The sequence below is a fragment of the Mobula hypostoma genome, chromosome X1, assembly GCF_963921235.1.
Source record: "Mobula hypostoma chromosome X1, sMobHyp1.1, whole genome shotgun sequence".
NCBI classification, from domain to species: Eukaryota; Metazoa; Chordata; class Chondrichthyes; order Myliobatiformes; family Myliobatidae; genus Mobula; species Mobula hypostoma.
Window position 1 is genome coordinate 40,955,382 of NC_086128.1, and position 26,342 is coordinate 40,981,723.

Below are 26,342 nucleotides of genomic sequence, written 5' to 3' on the forward strand. Positions count from 1 at the left end.
ACACAGAGAAAGTATTAATTGTTACAATATTTGATTAGATTAGATTCAACTTTATTGTCATTGTGCCGAGTACAGATACAAAGCCAATGAAATGCAGTTAGCATCCAACCAGAAATGCAAAAAAATAGTGTTATTTATAAAATAACTGCGAATAAAAAAATGTGCTACAGCACACAAATATAAAAGTACTGAGACAGTACAATACGGATGCAATACTGCTTAGCGCTGTGATGTGAGGTTCAGCAGGGTCACAGCCTCAGGGAAGAAGCTCTTCCCGAGCCTGCTGGTGCGGGAGCAGAGGCTCCTGTAGCGCCTACTGGATGGGAGGAGAGTAAAAAGTCCATGGTTAGGGTGAGGTTCATCCTTGATAATGCTTTTCGCCCTGCCCAGGCAGCGTTTATGGTAGATGTTCTCAATGGTGGGCAATTGGGTGCCGAAAATCCGCTGGGCAGTTTTCACCACACACTGGAGTGTTTTGCGGTCTGATACGGGACAATTGCCATACTGCACTGAGATGCAGTTGGTGAGTATGCTCTCAATGGTACAGCAGTAAAAGTCTGTCAGTATCCTGGGACAGAGGTGAGCTTTCTTGATGCTCTGCAGGAATTAAAGGCGCTATTGCGCCTTTTTGATCAGGATGGAGGAGTTCAGGGACCAGGTGAGATCCTCGGAAATGTGGACACCAAGGAATTTGAAGCTTTTAAATGCTTTAAAAGAGAAAATATTCTTTCACTGTAGTCACATAGAGTCCTGTCAGACCTACGGTCAGATGAAATTGTTTTCCTCCTTTGGCACTCACAACGTCTATAGCTGACCAATGTAAACGTCAAAGACAAACTACTCATTGAACATCCATTCAGGGCACTGCCTTCACCATTTTCCGCAAACTGCAACACAGGTTGAAGCACCACAATGAGATTTCCATTTGTCAGAAGTTGGTGACATCACATGCCTAAATTCAGAACCCATCTTTCTATTTAAGTGGAAGTTGAGGCAGTTTTCCCAGTGGACTTAGATGGAGGTCCTTGTCCCATTCCTTGAGCATCACCAATTAAGGTCAATATGCTATAAGTGGTATATTTTAGACCATACAACCATAAGATATAGGAGCAGAATTAGGCCATTTGGCCCATCGAGACTGCTCCACCATTTCATCATGGCTGATCGATTTCCCTCTCACCCCCGCTCTCCTGCCATTTTCTTCCATTTAGGATTGTCTACAACTTCCCAGAGATTCTACCTTACAAAACTTGATATGTTCAGTACTCAAATAAAAAAAAAATCACTTAAACCAAAACCAGTAAATTCAGGTGAGAGGTCATCAAACCAAACTGCTGTCTGACCTGTTGGGTTCCTCCACCATTTTCTGTTTTTATTTTAATTCTAAAGAGGTTTAGGAAGAGTGTCTTCCCCTTCACCATCAGATTTCTGAACTGACCATAAACCCATGAACACTTCCTGGCATTTTGCTCTCTTTTTTGCACTACTTATTTATTTTTTAATAAATTTCTTAAGATAATATTTTATGTACTGCAGCTGCAAAACAACAAATTTCATGACACGTCAGTGATAATAAACCCAATTCTGATTCTGCTTTTATTTAAACAAAACGTTCAAAGTACATGGATATTATTGGCAAGGCCAATATTAATTATACATCTCTATTACTTAGTGAACTGATAACAAGGTGTACTCAGGAACGTACATTATAAACCCTTTTCAATACCTTGTTTGGCAAGTTCTGAGGATAACTTGAGCCAACTGACGGTTTCAGAGCCACGTAAAGGCAGACATGGTAACAACAGCAGGTCTCCCTCCTCAGAGCATGATGCAGTTTCCTTACTCTTGATATTAGTAGTCACCCTTGGGAATTTTCTTCTAATAAATATAAATTAACTACTCAAAGGCAACAGGAAATAATTAGGCCAAAAGTAGCTCTTCTAACCCATCTCCAAAGTAGCCAAACATGTTCAATGATTGATCTTTATATTAAATTCCTTCACATAATACATACAAGCACTGAAGTGGAATAATTTATAGGGTCCTTGCTTGCTTTGATCCTCTTCTCAAGAAAGCATGGACTCTAAGATGTTTAATGTAGACACATCAACCAAATGTAGAAGGGACCGGAGAGACTATATTCAAGATCAGCAGGATACGGCGATTAGCTCTTGTTTTGTCGACGGAGGAAAAGGTTCAAATCAAACTGTGTAAAGGTTAAGTTAGAAGTTCTGAAAGAATTTAAGAATCTGACTGTAAAAATAGCATCAGGATGTAGTATTGTGCAGCCATCTGTGCATTCTTTTTAAGAACACATTTGTGCACAATGAAAATGCCTCTTCGTGTGCGCATCTCAAGGATGCTTGCAGACAAAGGATGCTTCTGCGTGCAGCTAGACTGTAATTTAAGTGTGAGTGCCTATAGAGTTGTGTGTGTTAAATTTGTGCTGCAGAATATGCTGATTAATCAACTTGAAACTCTACTTTTAGTCCTAGACCACTGTGAGGTCCATGTGGTAAGGGGGGAGCAATAGCCACCCCATGTTGAAAGACGTCATGTGCAGGTACCTTCCATTCTACAAGTGCAATGGAATGTAAATATCATCAGAAATTTGTCCTAATTTTGCCATGTGTATAATGTGGCCAAGAAAGCTCACAATGCTTCTACTTCCTCAGAAGGCCAAGGAAATTTAGTAGAGCCCGATGACACTCACCAATTTTTACAGATGTATCAAAGAAAGCCACCTATCCCAATGCATCACTGCCAGGTATGGTAAGTGCTCTTCCTAAGCCCACAAGAAATTGCAAAGAGTTGTGAACGTAGCCCATTCTATCATGAAAACCATCCTCCCCTCCATTGACTCTGTCTACATTTCCCACTGCCTTGGGAAAGAAGCCAATAAAATCAAGGATCCCTCCCAGCCCATCATTCTTTCTTATTCCCCCCATCCCTGCCCCCATTGGGCAGAAGATACAAAAGTTTGAGAATAGCACAAGGCTCAAGAACAATCTCTAACCCACAGCTGTAAGAAACACAAGACATTCTGCAGCTTCTGCCCCCGTCCTTTCCAGTCCTGATGACCTGATGAATGGTCTCGGCCCGAAACTTCGACTGTTCATTTCCCTCTATTGGTGCTGCCTGACCCGCTGAGTTCCTCCAGCATTCTGTGTGTGTTTTGCTCAGAGGCCATTTATCCTTTCTTGATGGATAGTACAAGACTATTGAACAAACCATATAACCATATAACAATTATAGCACGGAAACAGGCCATCTTGGCCCTTCCAGTCCGTGCAGAAACCTTTAAACCCTAAACATGAACTCTTAATCTCTCAACCTACCCTATCATGGCCCTTGCACTTTATCTACCTGCATTCCAGTTTCTTTGTAACACTATATTCTGCATTCTGTTTTTTTCCATTTTGTACTATCACGATGTATTTATGTATGGAATAATCTGCCTGCAGGGTACGCAGACAAGAGTAACACTGTCAACTCAGTACATGTGACGATACTGAACCATTACCAAACCAATTATCCTTGACACTGAAGAATTATCCCAGAAGAAACAAACCTAGGTATTGTACAAAAGGCATAAGGAATTCTTGCAACAGCTATGTGTTGAAAATGTAATGTATCTACCCTTGCCTTTGAGCCCCACCCACCTGAACAATGTACCAGCTGATCCTATCTGGCAACGACAACAAAAGTCCATCTTGTTAAGTGCGGTCTTTCATTGATTCTATTGTGCTTGTTGGATTTACTGTGTTTGAAACCAAATCACAGGGTTGTATATGGTGACATATATGTACTTTGACAATAAATTTACTTTGAACTTTGAATGATTCAACATCATCCCTACCCATCTTCCTCCCCCCCGCCACCCCGTAGTCCAAGCATTGGCCTCCCTGATCACTCAATTTTCTGCTAGACCACCACTCCTCGCCCCCAGCAATCTTTGACACCAACCCCTAAAACTCAGATCCTAAACCTGTTTACATACAACACAGAAAAAGGCCCTTCATCCCACTGAATCTGTACTAACCAGCTATACACCCCATTTCTCCCAACTTGTTCTCCCAACATTCCTAGCAATTCTCCCCAGGTTCTACTACTCAACAAAGGGCAATTTACAATGGCTACTTAACCTGCCCATTCACAATCTTTATGACATGGGAGGAAGTTGAACAACACAGAGGAAACCATGTGGTCATAGGGAGAATGTGAAAGCTCCACACAGACAGCACCAGAGATAAAGACAAAACCGGAGTTGCTGAATCATTGAAACAGCAGCTTTATCAGTTTGCCCCAGTGTTGTTCATGACCCGACCCTTGGATCAACCCAGGTTTACAATCCCAGCCTTCTCTAGATACAGGTCTAGAACCTGGCCATCACCACCTGACAGGCTATTTGGTGTCTCCTCCCTCCTCCATTCTCAGTACCAACCTAATTGCCTTGCTAACTCCAGCTCAAATCCACTGCTAATGCCAAAGCCCCCACACCTACAATCCCCCTTCCCCTCAGGGGGTCCTCTCCCAGGCACACATTTTTAGCTACAATATTTTTTCAGCACAGTGACAGTCTCACAAACCAAACAGCGCCCCGTGCCTCAGAATGCGTGGCACATGAATGCAGATCCATGAGAATTCCTAGGTCATGGTTTCAATGTTTATGAAATACATCCTTCAACTGATTACATATCGAATGAATGCTTTACATATGAAACTACCTTAAAGAGTTTTCTTTAAGGCAGCTTGGACTAATTTATTTCAGACGAGTTGATAACCAAAAATAGTTCAAAGATTAATGAACCAAGGCACAATATTCATCCATTCATGAATGTGGTCAATTGGAAAATCTTTTTCATGTTCTTAGTCGTCAATATTTTTAAATATTAATTTCAAGGCTTCAAAACTCAAAAGCCAAAAACACTACCTATTTTTAATTAACTTTGTTAATTAACAAAAAAATCCATTCACAAGACACGGGCAATACTGGAAAGGCCAACATTGACTGGTCACCTGCAAATGCCTTTGATGAGGGATAGAGTCTTCAAATTACACACATTTATATCTTCCACATACATTTAAAAGCATGATTATATCTTGGCTCCACATTGTAAATTATTTACTCTGATCTTACTGATAGTTATTTTTCAAGAAGCAAACACTCAGTGGCCACTTTATTAGGTACCTTCTGTACCTAGTAAAATGGCCACTGAGTATATGATCATGGTCTTCTGCTGCTGTAGTCCATTCACTCCAAGTATCAACATGTAGTGCATTCAGAGATACTCTTCTGAAAACCACTGTTGTAAAGTATACAACAGGAATACTGCAGATGCTGGAAATTCAAGCAACACACATCAAAGTTGCTGGTGAATGCAGCAGGCCAGGCAGCATCTCTAGGAAGAGGTACAGTCGACGTTTCAGGCCGAGACCCTTCGTCAGGACTAACTGAAGGAAGAGTTAGTAAGGGATTTGAAAGTGGGAGGGGGAGATCCAAAATAATAGGAGAAGACAGGAGGGGGAGGGATGAAGCCAAGAGCTGGACAGGTGATTGGCAAAAGGGATATGAGAGGATCATGGGACAGGAGGTCCGGGGAGAAAGACAAGGGGGGTGGGGGAAACCAGAGGATGGGCAAGGGGTATAGTCAGAGGGACAGAGGGAGAAAAAGGAAAGTGAGAGAAAGAATGTGTGTATAAAAATAAATAACAGATGGGGTACGAGGGGGAGGTGGGGCATTAGCGGAAGTTAGAGAAGTCAATGTTCATGCCATCAGGTTGGAGGCTACCCAGACGGAATATAAGGTGTTGTTCCTCCAACCTGAGTGTGGCTTCATCTTTACAGTAGAGGAGGCCGTGGATAGACATGTCAGAATGGAAATGGGTTGTGGAATTAAAAAGTGTGGTCACTGGGAGATCCTGCTTTCTCTGGTGGACAGTGTGTAGGTGTTCAGCAAAGCGGTCTCCCAGTCTGCGTTGGGTCTCGCCAATATATAGAAGGCCACATCGGGAGCACCGGACGCAGTATATCACCCCAGTCGACTCACAGGTGAAGTGTCGCCTCACCTGGAAGGACTGTCTGGGGCCCTGAATGGTGGTAAGGGAGGAAGTGTAAGGGCATGTGTAGCACTTGTTCTGCTTACAAGGATAAGTGCCAGGAGGGAGATCAGTGGGGAGGGATGGGGGGGACAAATGGACAAGGGAGTCACGTAGGGAGCGATCCCTGCGGAAAGCGGGGGGGGGGGGAGGGAAAGATGTGCTTAGTGGTGGGATCCCGTTGGAGGTGGCGGAAGTTACGGAGAATAATATGTTGGACCCGGAGGCTGGTGGGGTGGTAGGTGAGGACCAGGGGAACTCTATTCCTAGTGGGGTGACAGGAGGATGGAGTTTTTTTGTGTGTTTTTACACCATTCTTTATAAATTCTAGAAACATGAAAATGAAAATCCCAGGACAGCAGCAATCTCTGAGACACTCAAACCACCCTGTCTGTCACTTAGATCACATTTCTTCCCGTCTGGTTTGAACAACAACTGAACCTCTTGACCATGTCTGCATGCTTTCATGCTTTGAGTTGCTGCCATGTGATTAGCTGATTAGATATTTGCATTAACAAGCACTGTACAGGTGTACCTAATAAATTAGCCATTGATTGTATTTAAATAATTTCACCTATAGCCACTTAACAGTGTGAAATAGTATAGTGGTACTCTGGTATAACAAACATATTAAATTCCATTGTCCATTCTTAAATATGCTGATATTAAATCAATCCAATATATGTAGCCAAGACATTGCAATGATGTACTCACCAACTTACTTCATTTCCAATAGCAAAATAAAACAATTAGATCAAGCCTATCTTCCACATCCTTAGCCCCTCTTTGAATCAAATGCTTCACTTGTTCCGGACAAATTATAACACAAATTTCAGGTTACATCAGGAGAAAATATTACTTATTACTACACATAACTAGCCAGTCTAGACTCTCTTTTCTGTTTTACATAGAAGCCCAGTTTCCTCTAGAGAACTTCCACAGTAGGCAGTGGAAGTTTAGTCAGCCCTTAAGAATCCCCCCATGAGAAGATAATTATCTCCCCTCCTCCATCAATCAAATTTAATTAATTCTACATGAAAAATTGAAGGAGTGTTTTGCTAAGTCTGGTTATTTTTTTCCTAAATTAAATTTCAAGAGAGTTCTCTGTTTTATTTTATATTTCACATGGATCACAAGTCTTCCAGTCCAGTCCCCATTGCACTGCTGGCATATGCAACAGAACTGAGATAATGTCTGCCGGGAATTCCCCCTGAGGATTGTGTGACATCTGCTAGTTGGCTGCTCACCGTGATATCAGAGGTACAAAAGTATGAGAACATGCTACATACTGTACACCATCTACTTTATAAATAAACTTAAGTTGTAATTCTTAGTTGGAGATACTGAATACATTAAACTTATGCAAAGAAGAATACACTTCTTTTAATTGTTACTGAATTTTGCTTATTTCACAACTCTGTCTGTATCTTTGCCTTTTCAAATCAATGTTGAAATTTTATATTGTTGTGCAAAGTCTAATGCAAGCAGTTAGCATGCAACACAGGTAAGTAATATTCTGTAACACAAGAGGTTCTGGAAATCTGGAACAACACACACAAAATGGTACAGGAACTCAGCAGGTCAGGCAGCATCTATGGAAAAGAATAAAGAGTTGCCGTTTCAGACCGAGACCTTACATTGGGACCTTCATCATGGTCCTAATGAAGGGTCTCAGCCCGAAACATCAACTGCTTATCCCTCTCCATAGATGCTGCCTGACCTGCTGAGTTCCTCCAGCATTTTGTGTGTTATTCAGGTAATATTCTGTTATTTGTTTTTTATGGTTGGTGTAGAATCCCTACGACTTCACATGTGACATTCAAGTTATTATGGGTGACAGAATGTATTCCTATGGTAATAGTATCTCCCTTATGGTCATGGATCAGACAGCTGAAAAGTCAGGAGAAAAATTTTTATTTTCCATTTGTACTTTATGGATCGGCATCATGGTCTTTGGAAACACTGTTTCCAGATAGCTGCGAGTTACACTGAAGGTCATAAACCTGATGCAACAGATCTTTTACTATATGTTTGGGTGGAGTGGAGGGTGGAAACCTTCACTCTCTTAACTGCGAAGTCAGGCAAATGCCTTCATTTTGGTGACCAAACGGAATCAATGACCTCTTTGCAAAGCAACAACTTAAAGCAGGGTATGCAACATCTTTCAGCCTCCAGTGACTGTCTATAATAATGCAGAACTTCTGAAATGAATAGAGGAAGTAGAGTTACTGCTTCATGTATAGTTCTGAAATTACACTGATGCTTGTGCTTGTCAGATTACAGTTCAAGTTTCTCATAAAAATCATATGTGGAATTACAAACATCAGATCCTTTGTGAAGCAGCACAATCAGACAGTGCAGCTTATATTTCTGTCCTTTCAAAATATTTCTTGATGTATTTTTCAATGATAATCTGCTCCAGTTTTACATTTGAAAATGGGCTTAATAACATAACAGCAGCACTTTTGTTAAGATCAGTTTGCCACTTGGTAATAACAGAAATTACTGTAGATAACATAAACAGTATCTATACTAGTCCAGGCACGAGGAAATCTGCAGATGCTGGAAATTCAAGCAACACACACAAAAAATGCTGGTGAATGCAGCAGGCCAGGCAGCATCTATAAGAAGAGGTACAGTTGACGTTTCAGGCCGGGACCATTTGTCAGGACTAACTGAAAGAAGAGATAGTAAGAGATTTGAACGTGGGAGGGGGAGAGGGAGATCTGAAATGATAGCAGGAGACAGGAAGGGAGGGTTGGACCTAAGAGCTGGACAGTTGATTGGCAAAAGGGATACCAGGCTGGAGAAGGGAGAGGATCATGGGACGGGAAGCCTGGGGAGAAAGAGAAGGGGGGAAGGGAGCCTGGAGGGTGGAGAGCAGGCAAGGAGTTATAGTGAGAGGGACAGAGGGAAAAAAAAAGAGGAAAAAAGGGGGAAAATATGTTAAATAAACAAATAAGGGATGGGGTGTGAAGGGAGGAGGGGCATTAATGGAAGTTAGAGAAGTCAATATTCATGCCATCAGGTTGGAGGCTACCCAGACGGAACATAAGGTGTTGTTCCTCCAACCTGAGTGTGGCTTCATCTTGACAGTAGAGGAGGCCGTGGATAGACATATCAGAATGGGAATGGGACGTGGAATTAAAATGTGTGGCCACTGGGAGATCTTGCTTTCTCTGGCAGACAGAGTGTATGTATTCAGCAAAACGGTCTCCCAGCCTGCGTCGGGTCTCGCCGATATAGAGAAGGCCACACTGTGAGCATCGGACGCAGTATATCACCCCAGCCGATTCACAGGTGAAGTGTCGCCTCACCTGGAAGGACTGGACGCAGTATATCACCCCAGCCGACTTTTTGTGTGTATACTAGTCAGGTACTCCTTTCACTTGTACGTACTAGCTGGTTTCTCGAAACTTTTCGCACAGTTTTATTTTGAAAAAAAAATGCACAGCTTTTAAAACCAATGGAATGGAATCTCCCAATGTCACCCTAAAGTCAGGGGCAATTTTGAGGGAAAGGTGTGGTTTGATAAACTGAACCTTAAATCAACATTACAGATTGAAGAATCATGATCACAGCTAGTCTGGAAGTAGGTCACTTTGATCTAAAGTTCCCCAAAATTTTCTGTTGGTTCTGCCTAGACTGTACAGCATTCCTGATTGGTAAACACTAGCCCATGTGAAATTAGTGTCGAGGCCAAAGCTGCATCAAAGAACATCAAAGAGGACCAATAATAAATTGCTGTGGAATTATATTGTGAGAATATATGCAAGTCCTCCTAAATCTTTCACAATATACAAGCACCTTTCTAGTCACACATGATTGAAACAACAGAATCGTTGTTGTTATATGCTGGTGGCAATGTTTCCGCTAATTTCTTTTACAGCTGTGTGAACCAACTGTTGATCTGAGCAAGAATTTTTTACACGGCCTGAAAACTGCGTGGCACTTTAAATTTTTTTTGTAATATGCATACTATGAATATTTAGAATGAAAACTGAAAAATCACATACTTTTGATTTTATTTATTAATTGAAGGGCCCCATATCTAAGGAAGGATATATGGACAATGGAGCGGGTTCAGAGGAGGTTCAGGAGAATGATTCCAGGAATAAAAGGGTTATTATACGAGGAGTGTTTGATGGCTCTGGGCCTGTATTTGCTGGAATTTAGAAGAATGAGGGGTGATCTCATTGAAACCTAGAGTGGATGTAGACAGGATGTTTGCTGTGGTGGGAGAGTCTAAGACCAGTGGACACAGCATCAGAATAGATGGGCATCCTTTTAGAATGGAGATGAGGAGGAATTTCTTTAGCAAGGGTGTGGTGAGTCTGTGGAATTTGTTGCCACAAGCAGCTATGGAGGCTAGGTCATTGGGTATATTCAAGGTGGAGATTGATAGGTTCTTGATTAGTCAGGGAGTGAAAGGTTACAGGGAGAAAGCAGGAGAATGGGATGAAGAGTGAAAATGGGTCAGCCATGATGAAATGGTAGAGTAGACTCAATGGGCTGAATGGTCTTATTCTGCTCCTACTGTATGTTTCATGGTCTTATAATGAAATACAGTACAACAAAAAAACCTTTCACATTTTGTAAACTTTTAAACTTTGACAGCATTGGCGTTCAGTGGGACGGCAGTTTATTAACAATGAGCCATCGACTTCCATTCTGTGTTTATTGTTACAATTTATAACCGTGTTGCAACTTGAAACACTGACAATGTAAATATGTTGAAGTTCTAAAATGTTTCAAAGGTCGTGGTATGTTTATTATTTAGAAAATTTACGGATTATATTCAATAACACAATTAATTACAAAGTATTTTCACAATCATATTAACAGATTGCAAAATTATATTAGCACAATTTCAAAATTATATCAACATTATGCGAAAGAATTTTCCAGCTGCGCGACAACAAAGGCTATGTGCGATGGAGCATTTAAGTTACTGTGCGGCCATGCAGTTTAGAGGGAACAGTGGCTGATGGTGACTTATCACGGAACAATTGGACTGGTATTTGTGCTGAGAATTTCCAATGTGGATCACTTAATCTAACTAAGTCATCAAAGGAATGTATTGTAACATTGGAATTGGAACTAGAACTAGTTTATTATTGTCACACGTACAGATAGTGAAAAGCTTTATCTTGCTTACTGTTTACTCAGATCAATTCTTTACATGGTGCATTAAGGCAGAACAAGGTGAAGCAATAACGATGCAAAATAAAGTGTAACAGCTACAGAGAAAGTGCAGGTAAACAATAAGGTGCTAAATCATATTGAGGACCTCATAACAAAGTCCATCTTATTGTACTAGGGAACGATTTATTCATCTGATAATAGTTGGGTAGAAGTGGTCTTTGAGCCTGGTGGTACGTGTTTTCAAGTCTTTGAATCTTCTGCCCCATGGAAGATGGGAGAAGAGAAAATGTCTGCAATGGGTGAGTATCCTTGATTGTGCTGGCTGCTTCACTGAGGCAATAAGAAGTATTGACAGAATCCATAGAGGAGAAGCTGGTTTCCATGATATGCTGAGCTGCATCCACACCCTCTGCAGTTTCTTGCAGTCACATGCTAAACAGTTGCCATACCAAGCCAAATTTAATAAGGGTTGACAGGGACATGCCCATTTCTTTAATGTCCTGAGGTAGTAGAGGTGTTGGTTAACATTATACATAGGAAATTTCCAGCTGCGTGACAACAAAGGCTATGTGCAATGGAGCATTTCAGTTACTGTGCGACCATGCAGCTTAGAGGGAACAATGGCTGACGGTTTCTTGGCTGTGGTAAGTAACAGGTTGAGCCTGTTTGTTTAGGACAGAAACAATGGAAAATACCTGCTTTTTTTCACGCATACTATTCCCAGATGTTTATGCCTACCACAACATGCTCATTTGAAAACAGACAGGGAGAATTCTTAAAGAAAAACCTGCACCTACAACAAAACTGGTCAGATCATACTGTATATTAGCAACTTTGAAGAGCAAATGTGAATGCAAATGAAACCAAACACGCAGCACCCTAAGGAATGAATGGTTGTCCAATCTTGAAAACTATTGAGCAGCAATCCTTGAAATTCCTATAGTGGGTGGTCAAAGGTCAGCAAGGCTAGGGACTGGAGAGGATTTAAAAATGCAAACAACAGGAATTCTGCAGATGCTGGAAATTCAAGCAACACACATAAAAGTTGCTGGTGAACGCAGCAGGCCAGGCAGCATCTCTAGGAAGAGGTGCAGTCGACGTTTCAGGCCGAGACCCTTCGTCAGGACCTTCCGTTAGTTCTGATGAAGGGTCTCGGCCTGAAATGTCGACTGCACCTCTTCCTAGAGATGCTGCCTGGCCTGCTGCGTTCACCAGCAACTTTGATGTGTGGGACTGGAGAGGATTTTGTCTTTCAGAAATCTCAATGGTATTAGGCAAAGGGAAGGGGAAGAAAATAAATGGAAAGAAAAACACAATATTGTCCTCATTTACTGTCTGCAACATCACAACATGTTAAAGAAAAATGAACTCACCATTTTTTGGCAGGGACTGGATGACAGACACAGCTGCCTGGAACTGTCTCTGGCAGTCAGACTGGGCCTCTACCATGGTGCTCCTTTTCTAGTATCGACAAGGAATTTAATTCAGCTGTTCCTATTTCAGGGAAAGAACACCTAGTCCTCAGAATCTCTGCTGTCCATGGAAGCTGTCAGTATAAACACACAACAGACATAGAATGAACACAAAAGATTCTGTAGATGCTAGAAATCCAAAGTAACACAAACAAGATGTTGGAGGAACACAGCAGGCCAAACAGCATCTATGGAAAGAAACAGAGGCAATGTTTCAGGCTGACACCCTTCATCAGGACTGGAAAGGAAGGGAGATGAAGCTGGAATAAGAAAGTGGGGGAGGGGAAGGAGTACAAGAAGGTGATGGGTGAAGCCAGATGAAGGGGAAGGTAGGTGGGTGGGGAGGGAAGGATGAAGTGAGAAGCTGGGAGGTAATAGGTGGAAAAGGTAAATAGCTGAAGAAGAAAAAAATTTTTTATGAGGAGAGTGAAGCATGGAAGAAAGGAAACGAGGAGAGCGGCCAGGGGGAGGCGATAGGCATAGAATTACAAACAGATCTCTCATGGCTAGATGGCAATTTCCAGGGAATTGTGTGGCCTACAACAAAGAGTAGCTCCAGATAAATTTGTGGTTAAAAAGAAATATGGATTAACCACGGCAATATAGCATGAATTGATAAAAATAGATAAACGCAGTTGACTGCAAGATCTGAATGGTAATATTTCAAAGTTTTTACTGCTTAATCCTTCAGAGTACATGATATAAAGCAAACAAGGTTGGAGTTTCCCAAATGAAGTCAGAGATGTCCGTAATCAGTGGGGAATTAAAACCAGAAGTGTTGGCTTGACCAAAGTAAGATTGCTCTGTTCTTTCAGTTCAAACATTATTTTATTCATTCCTTGCCCCTGAATATATTTGGCCAGGTACACGGAGAAGGAAATTGAGAGGAATATGGATCAAATGCAGGCAAATGAGATTAGGTTTGATAAGCATCTTGATTGGCATGGATGAGTTGGGCCAAAAGGGTGCATTTTGAATTGAACAACTCTATGAATCTATGATACATGGGCTTTATCTATGGTAACTTTCCAAAAGTACTTCAAATGTGCTCAACTGCTAACCAATCAGAAGCATAGAAAATAGGAGCAGGAGTAAGCAATTCATTATGATGATAACTGACCATTCAAATTAAGCACCTTTTTCAGCTTTCTCCCCATAGTTCCCGACCCCTGAGCCCAAACAATATATCTAACTCCTTCTTGAATATACTTCAATTGCTTTCTATAGTGGAGAATTCCACAGGTTCACGACTCCTTGGGAGAACTTTGCACTGATCTGTCTTAAAAACTGAAATATTAAAACATGGCACTAAGGCCCTGCCTGCCAGGTCTGAGGGATCTCAATGTTGAAATTAGATGAGCTTTTAGTCTTTCTAGTTTCCTTGTCCACTTCTGTTGAATACCTGTTCAAGTTCTGGAACCTGATTGAAAAATCTGTGTAAAAAAACTTGTAAAGGCTATAGGTGCCAGGCCATTCAACACACTGGTATATATAGATACCTTGCCATTTTATGATTAGGGCCAAGTGCCCAGGTTGGAGATGCACACAATGCTGTTCCATAAAATGTTCATTACATTGATTAGAATTTTAAACACAGCCGGGACTTATTCTCCCTGCTCCCTTTATTTGAAAGTCTCAGCAACTTCAAATGGCACTAAACCGCTACGTAGATGAGCTTCAAAGGTTGCAGTTGTTAAATCTAATCTATCAAAGGATTAATTACAGAAAAGACAGATCTAACAACAACAAGGTTGGAGGCCCGATGCCTGCAAGTCTGAGAGTCCAGGCCAGATACTGGTGGTGGAGGCCCGGTGTCCTCAAGATTGAGAGTTCGGGGCCAAGGACTGGAGGCACGGATGCAGCCTGTTCTGGGATTGGAGGCTTGTGTGTGTGAGGGGGCGGGAGGGAGGAAGAGGGGCTTGTTTTACGGTTGTCTTGTTCTGTTGTTGCTGCTACTCATGTTGTCTGTATGTTGTTGATGTGTTGAACATCGTGGGCATATGCCATGTTGGCACTGGAGTTTGTGGTTACATTTGTGGGCTGACGCCAGCACATCCTTGGATGGTTATTAATGTAAATGACACATTTCACTGTATATTTCGATGCACATATAAATAAATAAATCCAAATCTGAATATAAACAGTCAATGAGATAAACGCTGGAAGATACAGGCTTCACGATCACACCAGTTTCTTAGTGCAGCTGCATAATCAAATCAGCTTGATTGACTGGTTTCATAATCAAATCAGATACAACACGTCATGGTACACAAGTGACCATACCAGTACTTTTTCAGGTGGTGGTTAGGAGTAATAAAAGGGGGTAGTGTTTGTCATATGGCGAATATCCTTAATTCAGGGCCCAAAACACGTATGGTCAATGAGTTATAATGTAAGGAACTGCAAAAAAAAAGAATTAATCTTGGGCTGGATACCCTCAAATGGACAGCTTCCTGCTAAAGACCAGCGTGCTTTGGCCGCACAACAGATAGCCTGCACATACATTTCTGCATGGGTTCTCTCTCAATCACAGCACATGGGCTACTCACAAGCACAGAGCTTGTTACAATTTTACGTATAACAAGGTGAACTATGGCCACAAAATCTAAAGTGGTACGACCGACACCTCCATCCATGGGTTCACACACAACGAGCTCTTAAAAGACTCTAGTCAACCTTCAGCAAATATGGGAGGGCTATGGTGCATGTGTAGGTCAATAAGACTAGGCAGAATAATGGTTTGGCACAGACCAGATGGGCTGAAAGACCTGTTTCTGTGCTGTAGCGCTCTGTGACTTTGAGTGTGCTCCTAGCCCATGGCAAACCAACAAAGCTCAAACATTGACCCAAATATCTATCACGGCTGCCATGAAGATGAGAGGGCAATGTGATAGACTTTTCAGATATAACAGAGAGAAATCTTAAATCTACTCACACAAGGAGAAGCAGGAAGTTAACTCTGCGTTGTTCTTTAAACTCTGTGGTATGACTGTCAAGATTTAAAAGTCACTACATAAGTATCAAAGATGTTCAGGTGTGTCTTGTGTTCCCTTTGGAAGTAGTAAAACCCATTCAATAACTTTTCAGAATGCTGATAAGCTCTAACTTCTCACTCACACTATATTGCTTTGCTAATAGTCAAACATCAATTCCTAGATGGAGCAGCGCATGGGCTTGCTGAAGGCAAACAGTATTGAGGTGTCACCTTCAAAGTGAGGAGGCGGGTTGCATCAATCAGACTAACACATGTGTGATCTTTGTAATATTAAGTAAGAACTTTCAAGGAAAATGTAATATAAACATTACAGGAGACAGTAATACTTAAATATCAGTTTGCAAAGGAACTGTGGACAAGGATAATCACCTCCTTTGATTGACCATGAGGCACAGGAGCAGAATTAGTCCATTCGGCCCATTGAGTCTACTCCAGCTTCAATCATGGCTGATTTATTATCCCTCTCAACCCTACTCTCCTGCCTTCTTCCCGTAACCTTTGAGTACAGAGCAAGTTGTGTTTAAAGTCAGAGTTCAACAAGGACATTTGTGAATAGAAGCTATGGTGACAATAAATAGATTAATGCTGCGCAAGTTTGTTAGCGTACACAGAGGAATGCACAAGAACAGGAAGGTGATATTGTTACTGGTTGTAGACAAGAAATACGAGAGCTGCCAACATGATTTCCAACCGAGTAAATCATCACTGTTCACCCCCTCACTCCTCACTCACTTCTGGCAGAGTGGATGGCAAGGCCTGAAATTGAAGACTTTCCTGGCAGACAGGGATGGTATATTAAACTATAAATAAACATGTTAAATGGCAAATAAGCCATTAATTAGAGGGTAATGGATACCTAGAATTATTTTACAGGGGATATCACATGGACACCCTAATCCATCGGTTAATATTTGACTTCCCTGTAGAGAAAGCATACACGCTGCCCATTTGTTTTCCAAATTTCAGCGGGTGATAACCAAAGAGGACATATGATTTTAACCACTTATTTTATCAATGTCTTATACTAATACAGCAACTCACAGAACTCATTGCTCCAACAACGGAAGAGAGGCTGGGGGTGGGAGTTAGGCCAAGTCATTTTATGTGTGTACTGTTCTATGTTCTACAGACACATGGATGAAAGAAAAAAAAATGAGGGCTATGTGAAAGGAAAGGGTTAGAAGGGGCTGTACTGTGCCATTCTGTTCATGTTTTATGTTCAAAGTTGTAAGTTCTGCTGGATCCTGTCCAATACCTACACTTTCCACCCCCTCCAATCTCCACCCACCTATGCCAGTCTGTGTAGAGTAAAGAGGGCCAACTGACCTGGCAGAAGTCCAGTGAGGCACAGCTAAGCCAGAGCTACCTGCAGACCTCACAGTGTATCTTGTCCCTGGAATTTCCTCATAGCACAAAATAATACTTTGGGTGCAGTCTATGTCAAAGGAACGTGATTTTCTACATTTTTTAAATTCTTTCCCATGTTCAGGCATTTAAAAACAATTAAATGCAATAAATATTTCCAAATATGAAAGCAAATAAAATTAAACATCAAAATACTAAGAACTATTCAATTCATTACAAACACAATAAATAATTTGATTTACTTTTTTTGCCTAATCTCAGAGTCAAGAACTGCATCAGAGAATAGAGCTGGATCAATGGCTGGTTTTCGGACTGTCAGTAAATAATCAGTAGGTGCCACAGGGGTCAGTGCTGGAGCCTCAATTGTTTTTAGTCCTCATTAATAAGCTGGATAAAGGGACTGAATAGAGTGCAGCCAGATTTGCCGATGTTACACAGATAATGGGTTGGCAATTTGCGAGGACAACACAATGACCCTGTGAAAGGTTTAGATGAGTTAATTATGTGGGCAAGAAGTTGGAGATGAAATATAATGTGCAAAAATGAAGGAAAAAACTAATAATTATTTAAACAGTCTGAGACTACAAAATGTTGGGGATCCAAATGCATGTGGCATGCAGCTACAGCTAGTAATTAGGAAAGCTGATAAGAGTGTTTGCCTTTATAATAAGAAATAGAAATTCTAAGAGGAGGGCACTTTGATGCAACTACCCTGATGAGATTATCTCCTACAACACTGTGTACAGTATCAGCTTCCGTATTTCAGAAAGGATGTTTTAAATTTGCAGACAGTGCAGAAAAGGTTCCCCATCTTGATTCCTGGGACAGAAGGGTTGATGTATAAAGCAAGGTTGAGTAAATTAAAAATTAAAGATAAAGATTAACCTTATTGGTCATATGTAAATTGAAACATACAGTGAAATGCGTGGTTTTACGTCAAATCAAATCAGTGAGGACTGTGTCGCTATGCCTCTGGCACCAACATAGCATGCCCACAACTCACTAACCCTAACCGTATGTGTTTGGAATGCGAGAGGAAACCGAAGCACCCAGAGGAAACCCTCACAGTGACGACGAGAACGTACCAACTCCTTACAGGCAGCAGCGGGAATTGAACTCCGCTTCGTGATCGCTGGTGCCATTAATCGATACACTAACTGCTACGCTAAGATTATTATCACAAATTCAGGAACATACAAGTGATCTTATTGAAATGTATAAAATGCTGAAGGGGAGTGTTAAGAGCATGTCGAGGGATGTTGATTTGAGAAAAACATGAAGAGGAATTTCTTTACTCAGAACATTGTGGCTTCTTGGAATTCTCAACCCAAGAGAGCAGTCATTGGATATAGTCACAATAGAGATACTTGACCTACCTTAACCTACAAAGGAACTAAGGGCAAGATTAGATCATCTGTGATATTACTGAAAAGTGGAAGATGTTCAATGCGCTGAATAGCATCCTCCTGTTCCTGGTTTTTATGTTTTTGAGCTGAGCGGGGGGCGGGGGGGGGGAGGCTTGGGGGAAATCTCTGACCCAAAACAAGATCTGAAGGTGTGGGAATACAGAGAAGGATGTCCTGCATTATGCTGGGGAAACTGTGGCTAGAAACGAGCAGAGGGGACTGATGCACACCTTATCCAACCCCTGAATTCAGCAATTTATTTAACATAGGTGGACTCGATGGTCAGACTATGGACAAAGTGAGAGGGCAGAGGATCCGCATCTGACTTGCTCTGCACTCCCAACATTTCCTTTGCTATGCACAGGTGTGGACATCAGAATCTCATTCCAGATAGCCTCAATGGCTGGAGGCTATCTGAGTGATTGCCTACTAGTCAGCATCATGCCTCAGCCTGATGATTCTGTGGGTGGGATTTTGTGTGGGATGCAAATGTTACCACAAACCAGAATGGATTGTGGTGAAGTAAGGATGCTGGATGAGGATGACAACAGAAACAATTAAGTTCATTATTTAATTAAGAGGGGAAAGAGAGAGGAATCCTTCTGATACTACAAGGTATTAAAAACGCAAACAACAGGAATTCTGCAGATGCTGGAAATTCAAGCAACACACATACAAATTGCTGGTGAACGCAGCAGGCCAGGCAGCATCTCTAGGAAGAGGTGCAGTCGACGTTTCGGGCCGAGACCCTTCGTCAGGACTAACTGAAGGAAGAGCTAGTAAGAGATTTGAAAGTGGGAGGGGGAGGGGGAGATCCAAAATGATAGGAGAAGACAGGAGGGGGAGGGATGGAGCCAAGAGCTGGACAGATGATTGGCAAAAGGGATATGAGAGGATCATGAGACAGGAGTCCTAGGGAGAAAGAAAAGGGAGAGAGGGGAAGCCCAGAGGATGGGCAAAGGGTATAGTCAGAGGGACAGAGGGAGAAAAAGGAGAGTGAGAGAAAGAATGTGTGTATAAAAATAAGTAACAGATGGGGTACGAGGGGGAGGTGGGGCCTAGCGGAAGTTAGAGAAGTCAATGTTCATGCCATCAGGTTGGAGGCTACCCAGACGGAATATAAGGTGTTGTTCCTCCAACCTGAGTGTGGCTTCATCTTTACAGTAGAGGAGGCCGTGGATAGACATGTCAGAATGGGAATGGGATGTGGAATTAAAATGTGTGGCCACTGGGAGATCCTGCTTTCTCTGGCGGACAGAGCGTAGGTGTTCAGCAAAGCGGTCTCCCAGTCTGCGTCGGGTCTCGCCAATATATAAAAGGCCACATCGGGAGCACCGGACGCAGTATATCACCCCAGCCGACTCACAGGTGAAGTGTTGCCTCACCTGGAAGGACTATTTGGGGCCCTGAATGGTAGTAAGGGAGGAAGTGTAAGGGCATGTGTAGCACTTGTTCCGCTTACACGGATAAGTGCCAGGAGGGAGATCAGTGGGGAGGGATGGGGGGGACGAATGGACAAGGGAGTTGCGTAGGGAGCGATCCCTGCGGAATGCAGGGGGGGGGAGGGAAAGATGTGCTTAGTGGTGGGATCCCGTTGGAGGTGGCGGAAGTTACGGAGAATAATATGTTGGACCCGGAGGCTGGTGGGGTGGTAGGTGAGGACCAGGGGAACCCTATTCCTAGTGGGGTGGCTAGAAGGTATTATTTCAGGTTGTAGTGTATTCAATATTTCAGTAATATTTAACTAGTATTGTACATATTTTGCTTGATTAAGCATTCTTTGTTTGTTTACATAATTCACTGTGGGTTATACAGCATGTTCGTGAATGGCATATGTGAGCACCCCACTAAAGAAAACTAAGTACACAAGTATTCCAGATTCCCATGTTTTTCTTTCAATTAGGTTTGTTTCTGGAGTTACAGAACATAACAGTGGCAACAAGGAAGTTTTAAGATGAACCCGAGACGACTCTGTTGAAGTGTAGCATGTTTTTTTTAAATTCTTAAGGGGAGGGAGACGTGCAAGTTTTAAAAAAGGTAGAAAACAGACAAAATTAACAAGGAACAAGTATGGCCACTGGTCCGTTAACAGTAAGGAGTAATAATGACAATTTTTTTTAAAAAAAAACAGAAATCCGCATGCTATTGATGAAAAATCTGATAATGATGAGAGTGATACAGAACAGAGTGGCCTGAAGATTTACATTGTGAAAACTAACAAAAGACAGGCAACACACACAAAATGCTAGAAGAACTCAGCAGGCCAGGCAGCATCAATGAAATAGAGTAAAATCGATGTTTCGGGCCGAAACCCTTCAGACAAGCAATATGGCTTATACCAAAAGAGAATGGCAAATTAATTAAAATGGAAATGCACACTGACTTGGCTGTTTCAGTCCTTGCACAAAATGAGTTTGAACGGCATTTCAAAGATGCTGAAGTCTGCAGATATCCAAGAACTTATACTGGAGAAAGATAACTTCTGTGGGAATGACATTCGTAACAGTGAAATACAACAAACAACAAGCTACTTGTGCTTGCATGTGGTAAAAACAGGAGGGCCAGCATTGTGCGGCCGTGATTGGTTGAGACAACCACAACTTCATTAGAGATCTCTCCACCATATATGCATGCCACATCCCCTGCAATACAGTCAACTGAAAGTGAATTAAGAAAGGTACTGGATGATGCCACAGCAGTGTTCAAGGATGGCATTGGAAACTCAAACATACCAAGGGTAATATAGTGCTAAGTGAAAATGGCACACCAAAGACTTACAAAGCCTTTTGGTCCCTGAGACTATCTGTGACAAAATAGCCAGTGAACTGGATCGCATGGAGATTGAAGGAATTCTTTCCAAGGTTGAGTGGAGCCCATGGGCAACGCCAGTGGTCCCAGTAGGCAAGAAGAATGGGTCTGTCAGGATCTGTGGTGATTTTAAGGTCACCATCAACTCAGTACTGAAAGTAGATGAATACTCTCTGTCCAGGATAGAAGATATCTTTGCAAACTTTTCTGGAAGGAAACACTTCAGCAAAGTGGATTTAGCTGAGGCCTACCTACAGAAGGAAATGGAAGAAGAGACCAAAGTGTTTCTCACCACAAACACTCACAAAGGGTTTTATCACTGTAATAGGCTTATTTTTGGTGTGACATCTGCACCTGCGCTTTGGCAGAAAGCTATGGACACAGTGTTACTAGTGAGGATGACAAGGAACATCTCCAAAATCTCTAGACAGTATTCAAAAGATTAGAAGATTATGGGCTCAGAGCATGATGTGGCAAGTGTAATTTTTTTTTAACCAAACATCAGTTACTGTGATCACACCATTGACACACAAAGAATACATAAGTATGCTGAAAAAATTCAAGCACTGGTGGATATTTCAAGGCCAAAGGATGTGTCACAGTTGTGGTCAATTTTAGGATTTGTCAATTACTGTAATGGGTCGCTGCCCATCCTTGCTACTGTGCTCCACCCCTTGAACTCATTACTACAGATCAGGAAGAAATGGCAATGGATAAAGCAGTGAGAAGTGTTTTCAAAAAGACAAAGGAAATGGTGACATCAGACACTGAACTCACACATTATGATCCACATCGTCCAGTGAAGCCTGCCTGAGATGCCTCGCCATATGGTCTAGGTGCAGTTATGTCACATTATGGAAGTGAACGCCCCACAGCCTTTGCATCATATTCCCTTACAGGTACAGAGGAAAATTATGCACAAATTGACAGAGAGGCCTTGAATCTGGTTTGGTGTGTAAAACGTTTCAACCAGTACTTGTATAAGAAAGAGTTTACCCTCATTACTGATCATCAAGCACTCGTGTCCATTTTCAATCCACAGCAGGGAGTTCCACTAACAGCAGCAGCACAAATACAGAGACGAGCTCTGTTTCTTAGAGGACACAATTATAATTTCGAATTCAAGAGGACAACTAATCATGGAAATGCCGATGGATTATCCTGTTTACCCTTGGAAAAGGAAATCCCTGAAAAATTTACAAAAGAGGACACTCCTCTTGATGCATTCTCCGTAATGCAAATTGAAAGTCTCCCTATTACAGCAGCGAAGATCAAAAGGGAAACCAGAAAAGACCCCACACTATTGCAAATCTACATGGCAAACCAAAATGGCTGGAATGTGCAGCAGAAATTCCAGTTCCCCATTTTTACCAGCACCAGGATGACTTGCCCTTGACGGGGTTTGCCTTATGTGAGGATTGAGAGTTGTTGTACCATTCAAGCTGAGCTGAAGTGTTGGAAGAGCTACATGCCAGATATCTTGGTGTGGTTAAAATGGAAGTGGGAGCTCGAAGCTTTGTCTGGTGGCCTGGGATAGATGAGCAGATCGAGCAGCTTGCCATGCACTGTTCAGGTTGCCAAGAACAGTGCCTCTCCATCCCTGGAGATGGTCTGCAGTTCCCTGGCAGAGGATTCATGTGGATTTTGCCAGACTATTCACGGGCACAAATTTCTTGGTGGTAGTAGATGTAGCTACAAAGTGGCCAGTAGTGTTCCCAATAGCCTGCACCATAGCCTCACACTGTTGATGTGTTGAGAAACAAACTTCTTCTCAAGGACTGGTGCTCCAGAACACTTAGTCAGTGACGATGTACATTGTTTATTGTGGAACAATTTCAGTCATTCCTGAAAATGAATACAATAAAACATATTACATCTGCACCGTACCACCCAGTGTATGGAGTGTCAGGGAGGGGTAGCACCTCTGGTGGGGGAACATGTCACGTCCTTTTCAAGGTGATTTGTCCACTTTTGGTCCCCACCTGGCACTCAGCTCTCACCTGTGGCTCCCCGTAGCTGTTTGCATGCAACAGCGGCCACACCCTGGGCAACGGCTTCAACTAGCCGGCTAAACCAGGTGAGGGCAGCCGACAGGTCTCAAACCATCAGTGAGACAGGGAGTTGTCTATCCCAGCATGTGAAGACAGGCTCCGGCGGATTGAGCGGACGAGACCTATGGAAGGTCCAACAGCCAAGAAGGCGGTCTCTGCAAGCGTCGTGGAACGTGTAGAGCAGGACAAGACACAGAAGATGTCTTGGTCATCCACTGCACCTAGTCCCATCTCCAGCCGTCTCGACTCTTGTCTTAACACTATATCCAGATGGGAATTGGAAAGAGAGAGTGAGGCTGACACTGCGGAACTCTCCCTTACTTAAATCCAAATCAAGTGCTAGTCTCGACACCATCAAAAATAGCCGGCTGGTGGAGTAGGGACATCTGCGCTAGACTTCAGGGCGAGAGGTCCCGAGTTCGAATCCGGCCGGCTCCCTTGCACGCTCTCCATCCATGCTGGGTTGAGCGTTGAGCTAGCAACTCGGCCTCGTAAAAAGTACTAATGGTGTCAAGGTCTTCATTGATGCTGATGACGGATGAACCTTACCACCCAGCTACAAATGGCTTGGCAGAAAGATTTGTCCAGAGTCTAAAGAACGCTCTGAGAGCAAAGTCAACAAAACACAGTACACTGACACTGAATCAGACTCACCAATTTCCTCCTTGCATTCACAATGCGGCACAGTCCACAACCAACAAATCACCAGCTAAGCTGTTCCTGAGTCATCCCTTGCACTCAAGCTTGGATCTCCTCAAACAGAATCTCAGGAGGAGGATGCAGAACAAACAGCTGAGACGAACTGAGGGCTCCTCAAACAAGGAGGTTCAATGTTTCACTGCTGGACAAGCAGTCCTGGTGAGGGATTACAGGGATGATCAAAAGTGGGTACTTGGAAAAGTTAATGACAGAACTAGACCACACTCCTACACAGTGGAGATTGCATCTGATATCATCTGGAGATGACACACGGATCAGTTGAGGAGAGCAGCAGCAATTGTTAGAGAAGAAAGGTGTCCGTAGCTGTCAGAACTATTTCCTGCAGTCCCAGTGTCAACACCTGCAACCACCACAGATGAGGGGCCCCAGAACCTGAGATTGTTTCACAGCCACAAGTCTCACCTGCCAAGCAGAATGACACCCCCCGCCCCCCCCACAACACAGTCAGGAAAGACATTATCCCACACAGGTAGGAAATCCTCCACAGCGATTAAATCACTAGGTCTGAATGGGACAATTTAAAATTTACTAAGCTCTGGCTGTCTATATAGTAGTTGTATTATAGAGTACACTGTGTATTTAAGATGACGGGAGAGCAATACCTTACTACTCGGCCTGAAACGTCGACTATACCTCTTCCTAGAGATGCTGCCTGGCCTGCTGTGTTCACCAGCAACTTTGATGTGTGTTGCTTGAATTTCCAGCATCTGCAGAATTCCTGTTGTTTACGTCTTTACATATTTAAGTTGAGATGCATTCTTTATTGAGTTGGAGTTTATAGCTAAGCAGGGATGTGTGGTGTGTATTTAATATTTCTGTAATATTTGAGTAATGTTGTAAATACATTGATTGACTAAGCATCCTTTGTTGTTCACATAATTCATTATGGGTGAAATGCCTTAAGTATGTGAACAGCATATGTCAGTACACCACCATATCATATGTGAGTGCCTCACTAAAGAAAACTAAGTACACAGGTATCCCAGGCTCTCGTGTTTTGTTTTCAATTAGTTTCTGGAGTTACAAAGCATAACAAAGGTGAAGGGGTGAAGTTAAAGGAAAACTGCACACAGGTTTTTTTACATAGAGAATGATGAGTGTCTGGATTGCACTACCTGGGGATGGAGGTGGAGGCAGATATGATGGAGGTGTTTAAGAGGCTCTTAGGGAGACACATGAATGTACAGAGAATGGAGTGATATGGATATTGTGCAAGCAATAAGGGACTTGTTGGCATTTAATTAGCCAAAAGTATGGGCCAAACAGCCTATTCCTGTGCTGCACTGTTCTGTGTACAATGTTAAAACATAACTGAAAATGTTCAAAAGTTGGGATTTGGATACTGTATAGCGGTGAGGAAAGCCATCACAGCCAGTGATCTGAACACAGCGGCGATGTTTTGTCATTGGCATCACCATCACCGTTAGGGAGCTCTCCTGGTATTGGTCTTTGGCTGACATTCACTCACATTGTTTACACTGCAGCCTGTTGGTCGGGAATGCAGCCTGGAAACACGAGACACCGTCAGCAGACCACTTATCCTATTTTAAATTAAAGCCCTTCAAACAACACAAAAATCCTTCTTATCTTCAGTATTTAGAGCTGCCGTATGTCATTTGAAAAACACATAGGTGCATTAATAAAACCTATTCCAATGTATAGTACAGGTAGAAAAGGCAACCCACCACGTATAGAGTTGACTTTACGTTTATGATCATTACGTTTCTAACATTACTCAAAACCTTGTAAGCAACTGAAGATTTAACTCAACCACTCTTCATTAACTTAAATTAACTCTTCACTTGGTGTAATGCTGTTTAAAGGACATTTAACATTCACAATTTAGGTTGTACTGATCACCCAGGCTGCACTGACTTGCATTGTTACTCGGAAAACAAATACACCAGCAGTAAGAAACGCACTAACTACGTATAGGATACTTAATCGAATCAATATTGATAACAGTAATCACAATTCAAACAAACCCCCTAAAATTGTGAACTACTCAGAAGAAAGGCCTGCAGCCCATACCCACCAACCTCCGTCACACGAGAATACAGGAAGTACAGGCAAGGGGCGGAGTCAGCTTCACTCCGAGCAGCTTTAAAGGGATAGTGTCTGTCGTACCGTAAAATGGCTTGATCTTCGATCCCGATCATTTATTATCACAGATACAGTAATAAATAGTACTCCGTTATCAGAGAAAGTAATTAAGTTTACTTCTTTTCTTTGTTGCTGAAACTAATGGGGTTTAGAGAGAGTTTACAGCACCTAAATAGGC

The 26,342-nt window shown here is 42.3% G+C and overlaps 1 protein-coding gene across 5 annotated transcripts in view; it reads right to left on the reverse strand.

Annotated features, from left to right (window-relative positions):
• The window catches only part of LOC134340596 (acyl-CoA-binding domain-containing protein 5-like), a 109,225-nt gene extending 83,118 nt beyond the window's left edge, over positions 1-26,107 (reverse strand). For 2 of the 5 annotated variants that reach the window (XR_010016591.1, XM_063038024.1), the window contains exons 1-2: positions 25,747-26,083; positions 12,618-12,790 (exon numbers count right to left, since the gene is read on the reverse strand). Coding sequence is in view for 4 of the 5 variants with exons in the window: in XM_063038024.1 (XP_062894094.1) it covers positions 12,618-12,693 (76 nt within the window). In the remaining variant the exon portion in view is untranslated. The other 3 variants (XM_063038026.1, XM_063038025.1, XM_063038027.1) reach the window with 3 other exon arrangements.
• Between the last annotated feature and the right edge of the window lie 235 nt (positions 26,108-26,342).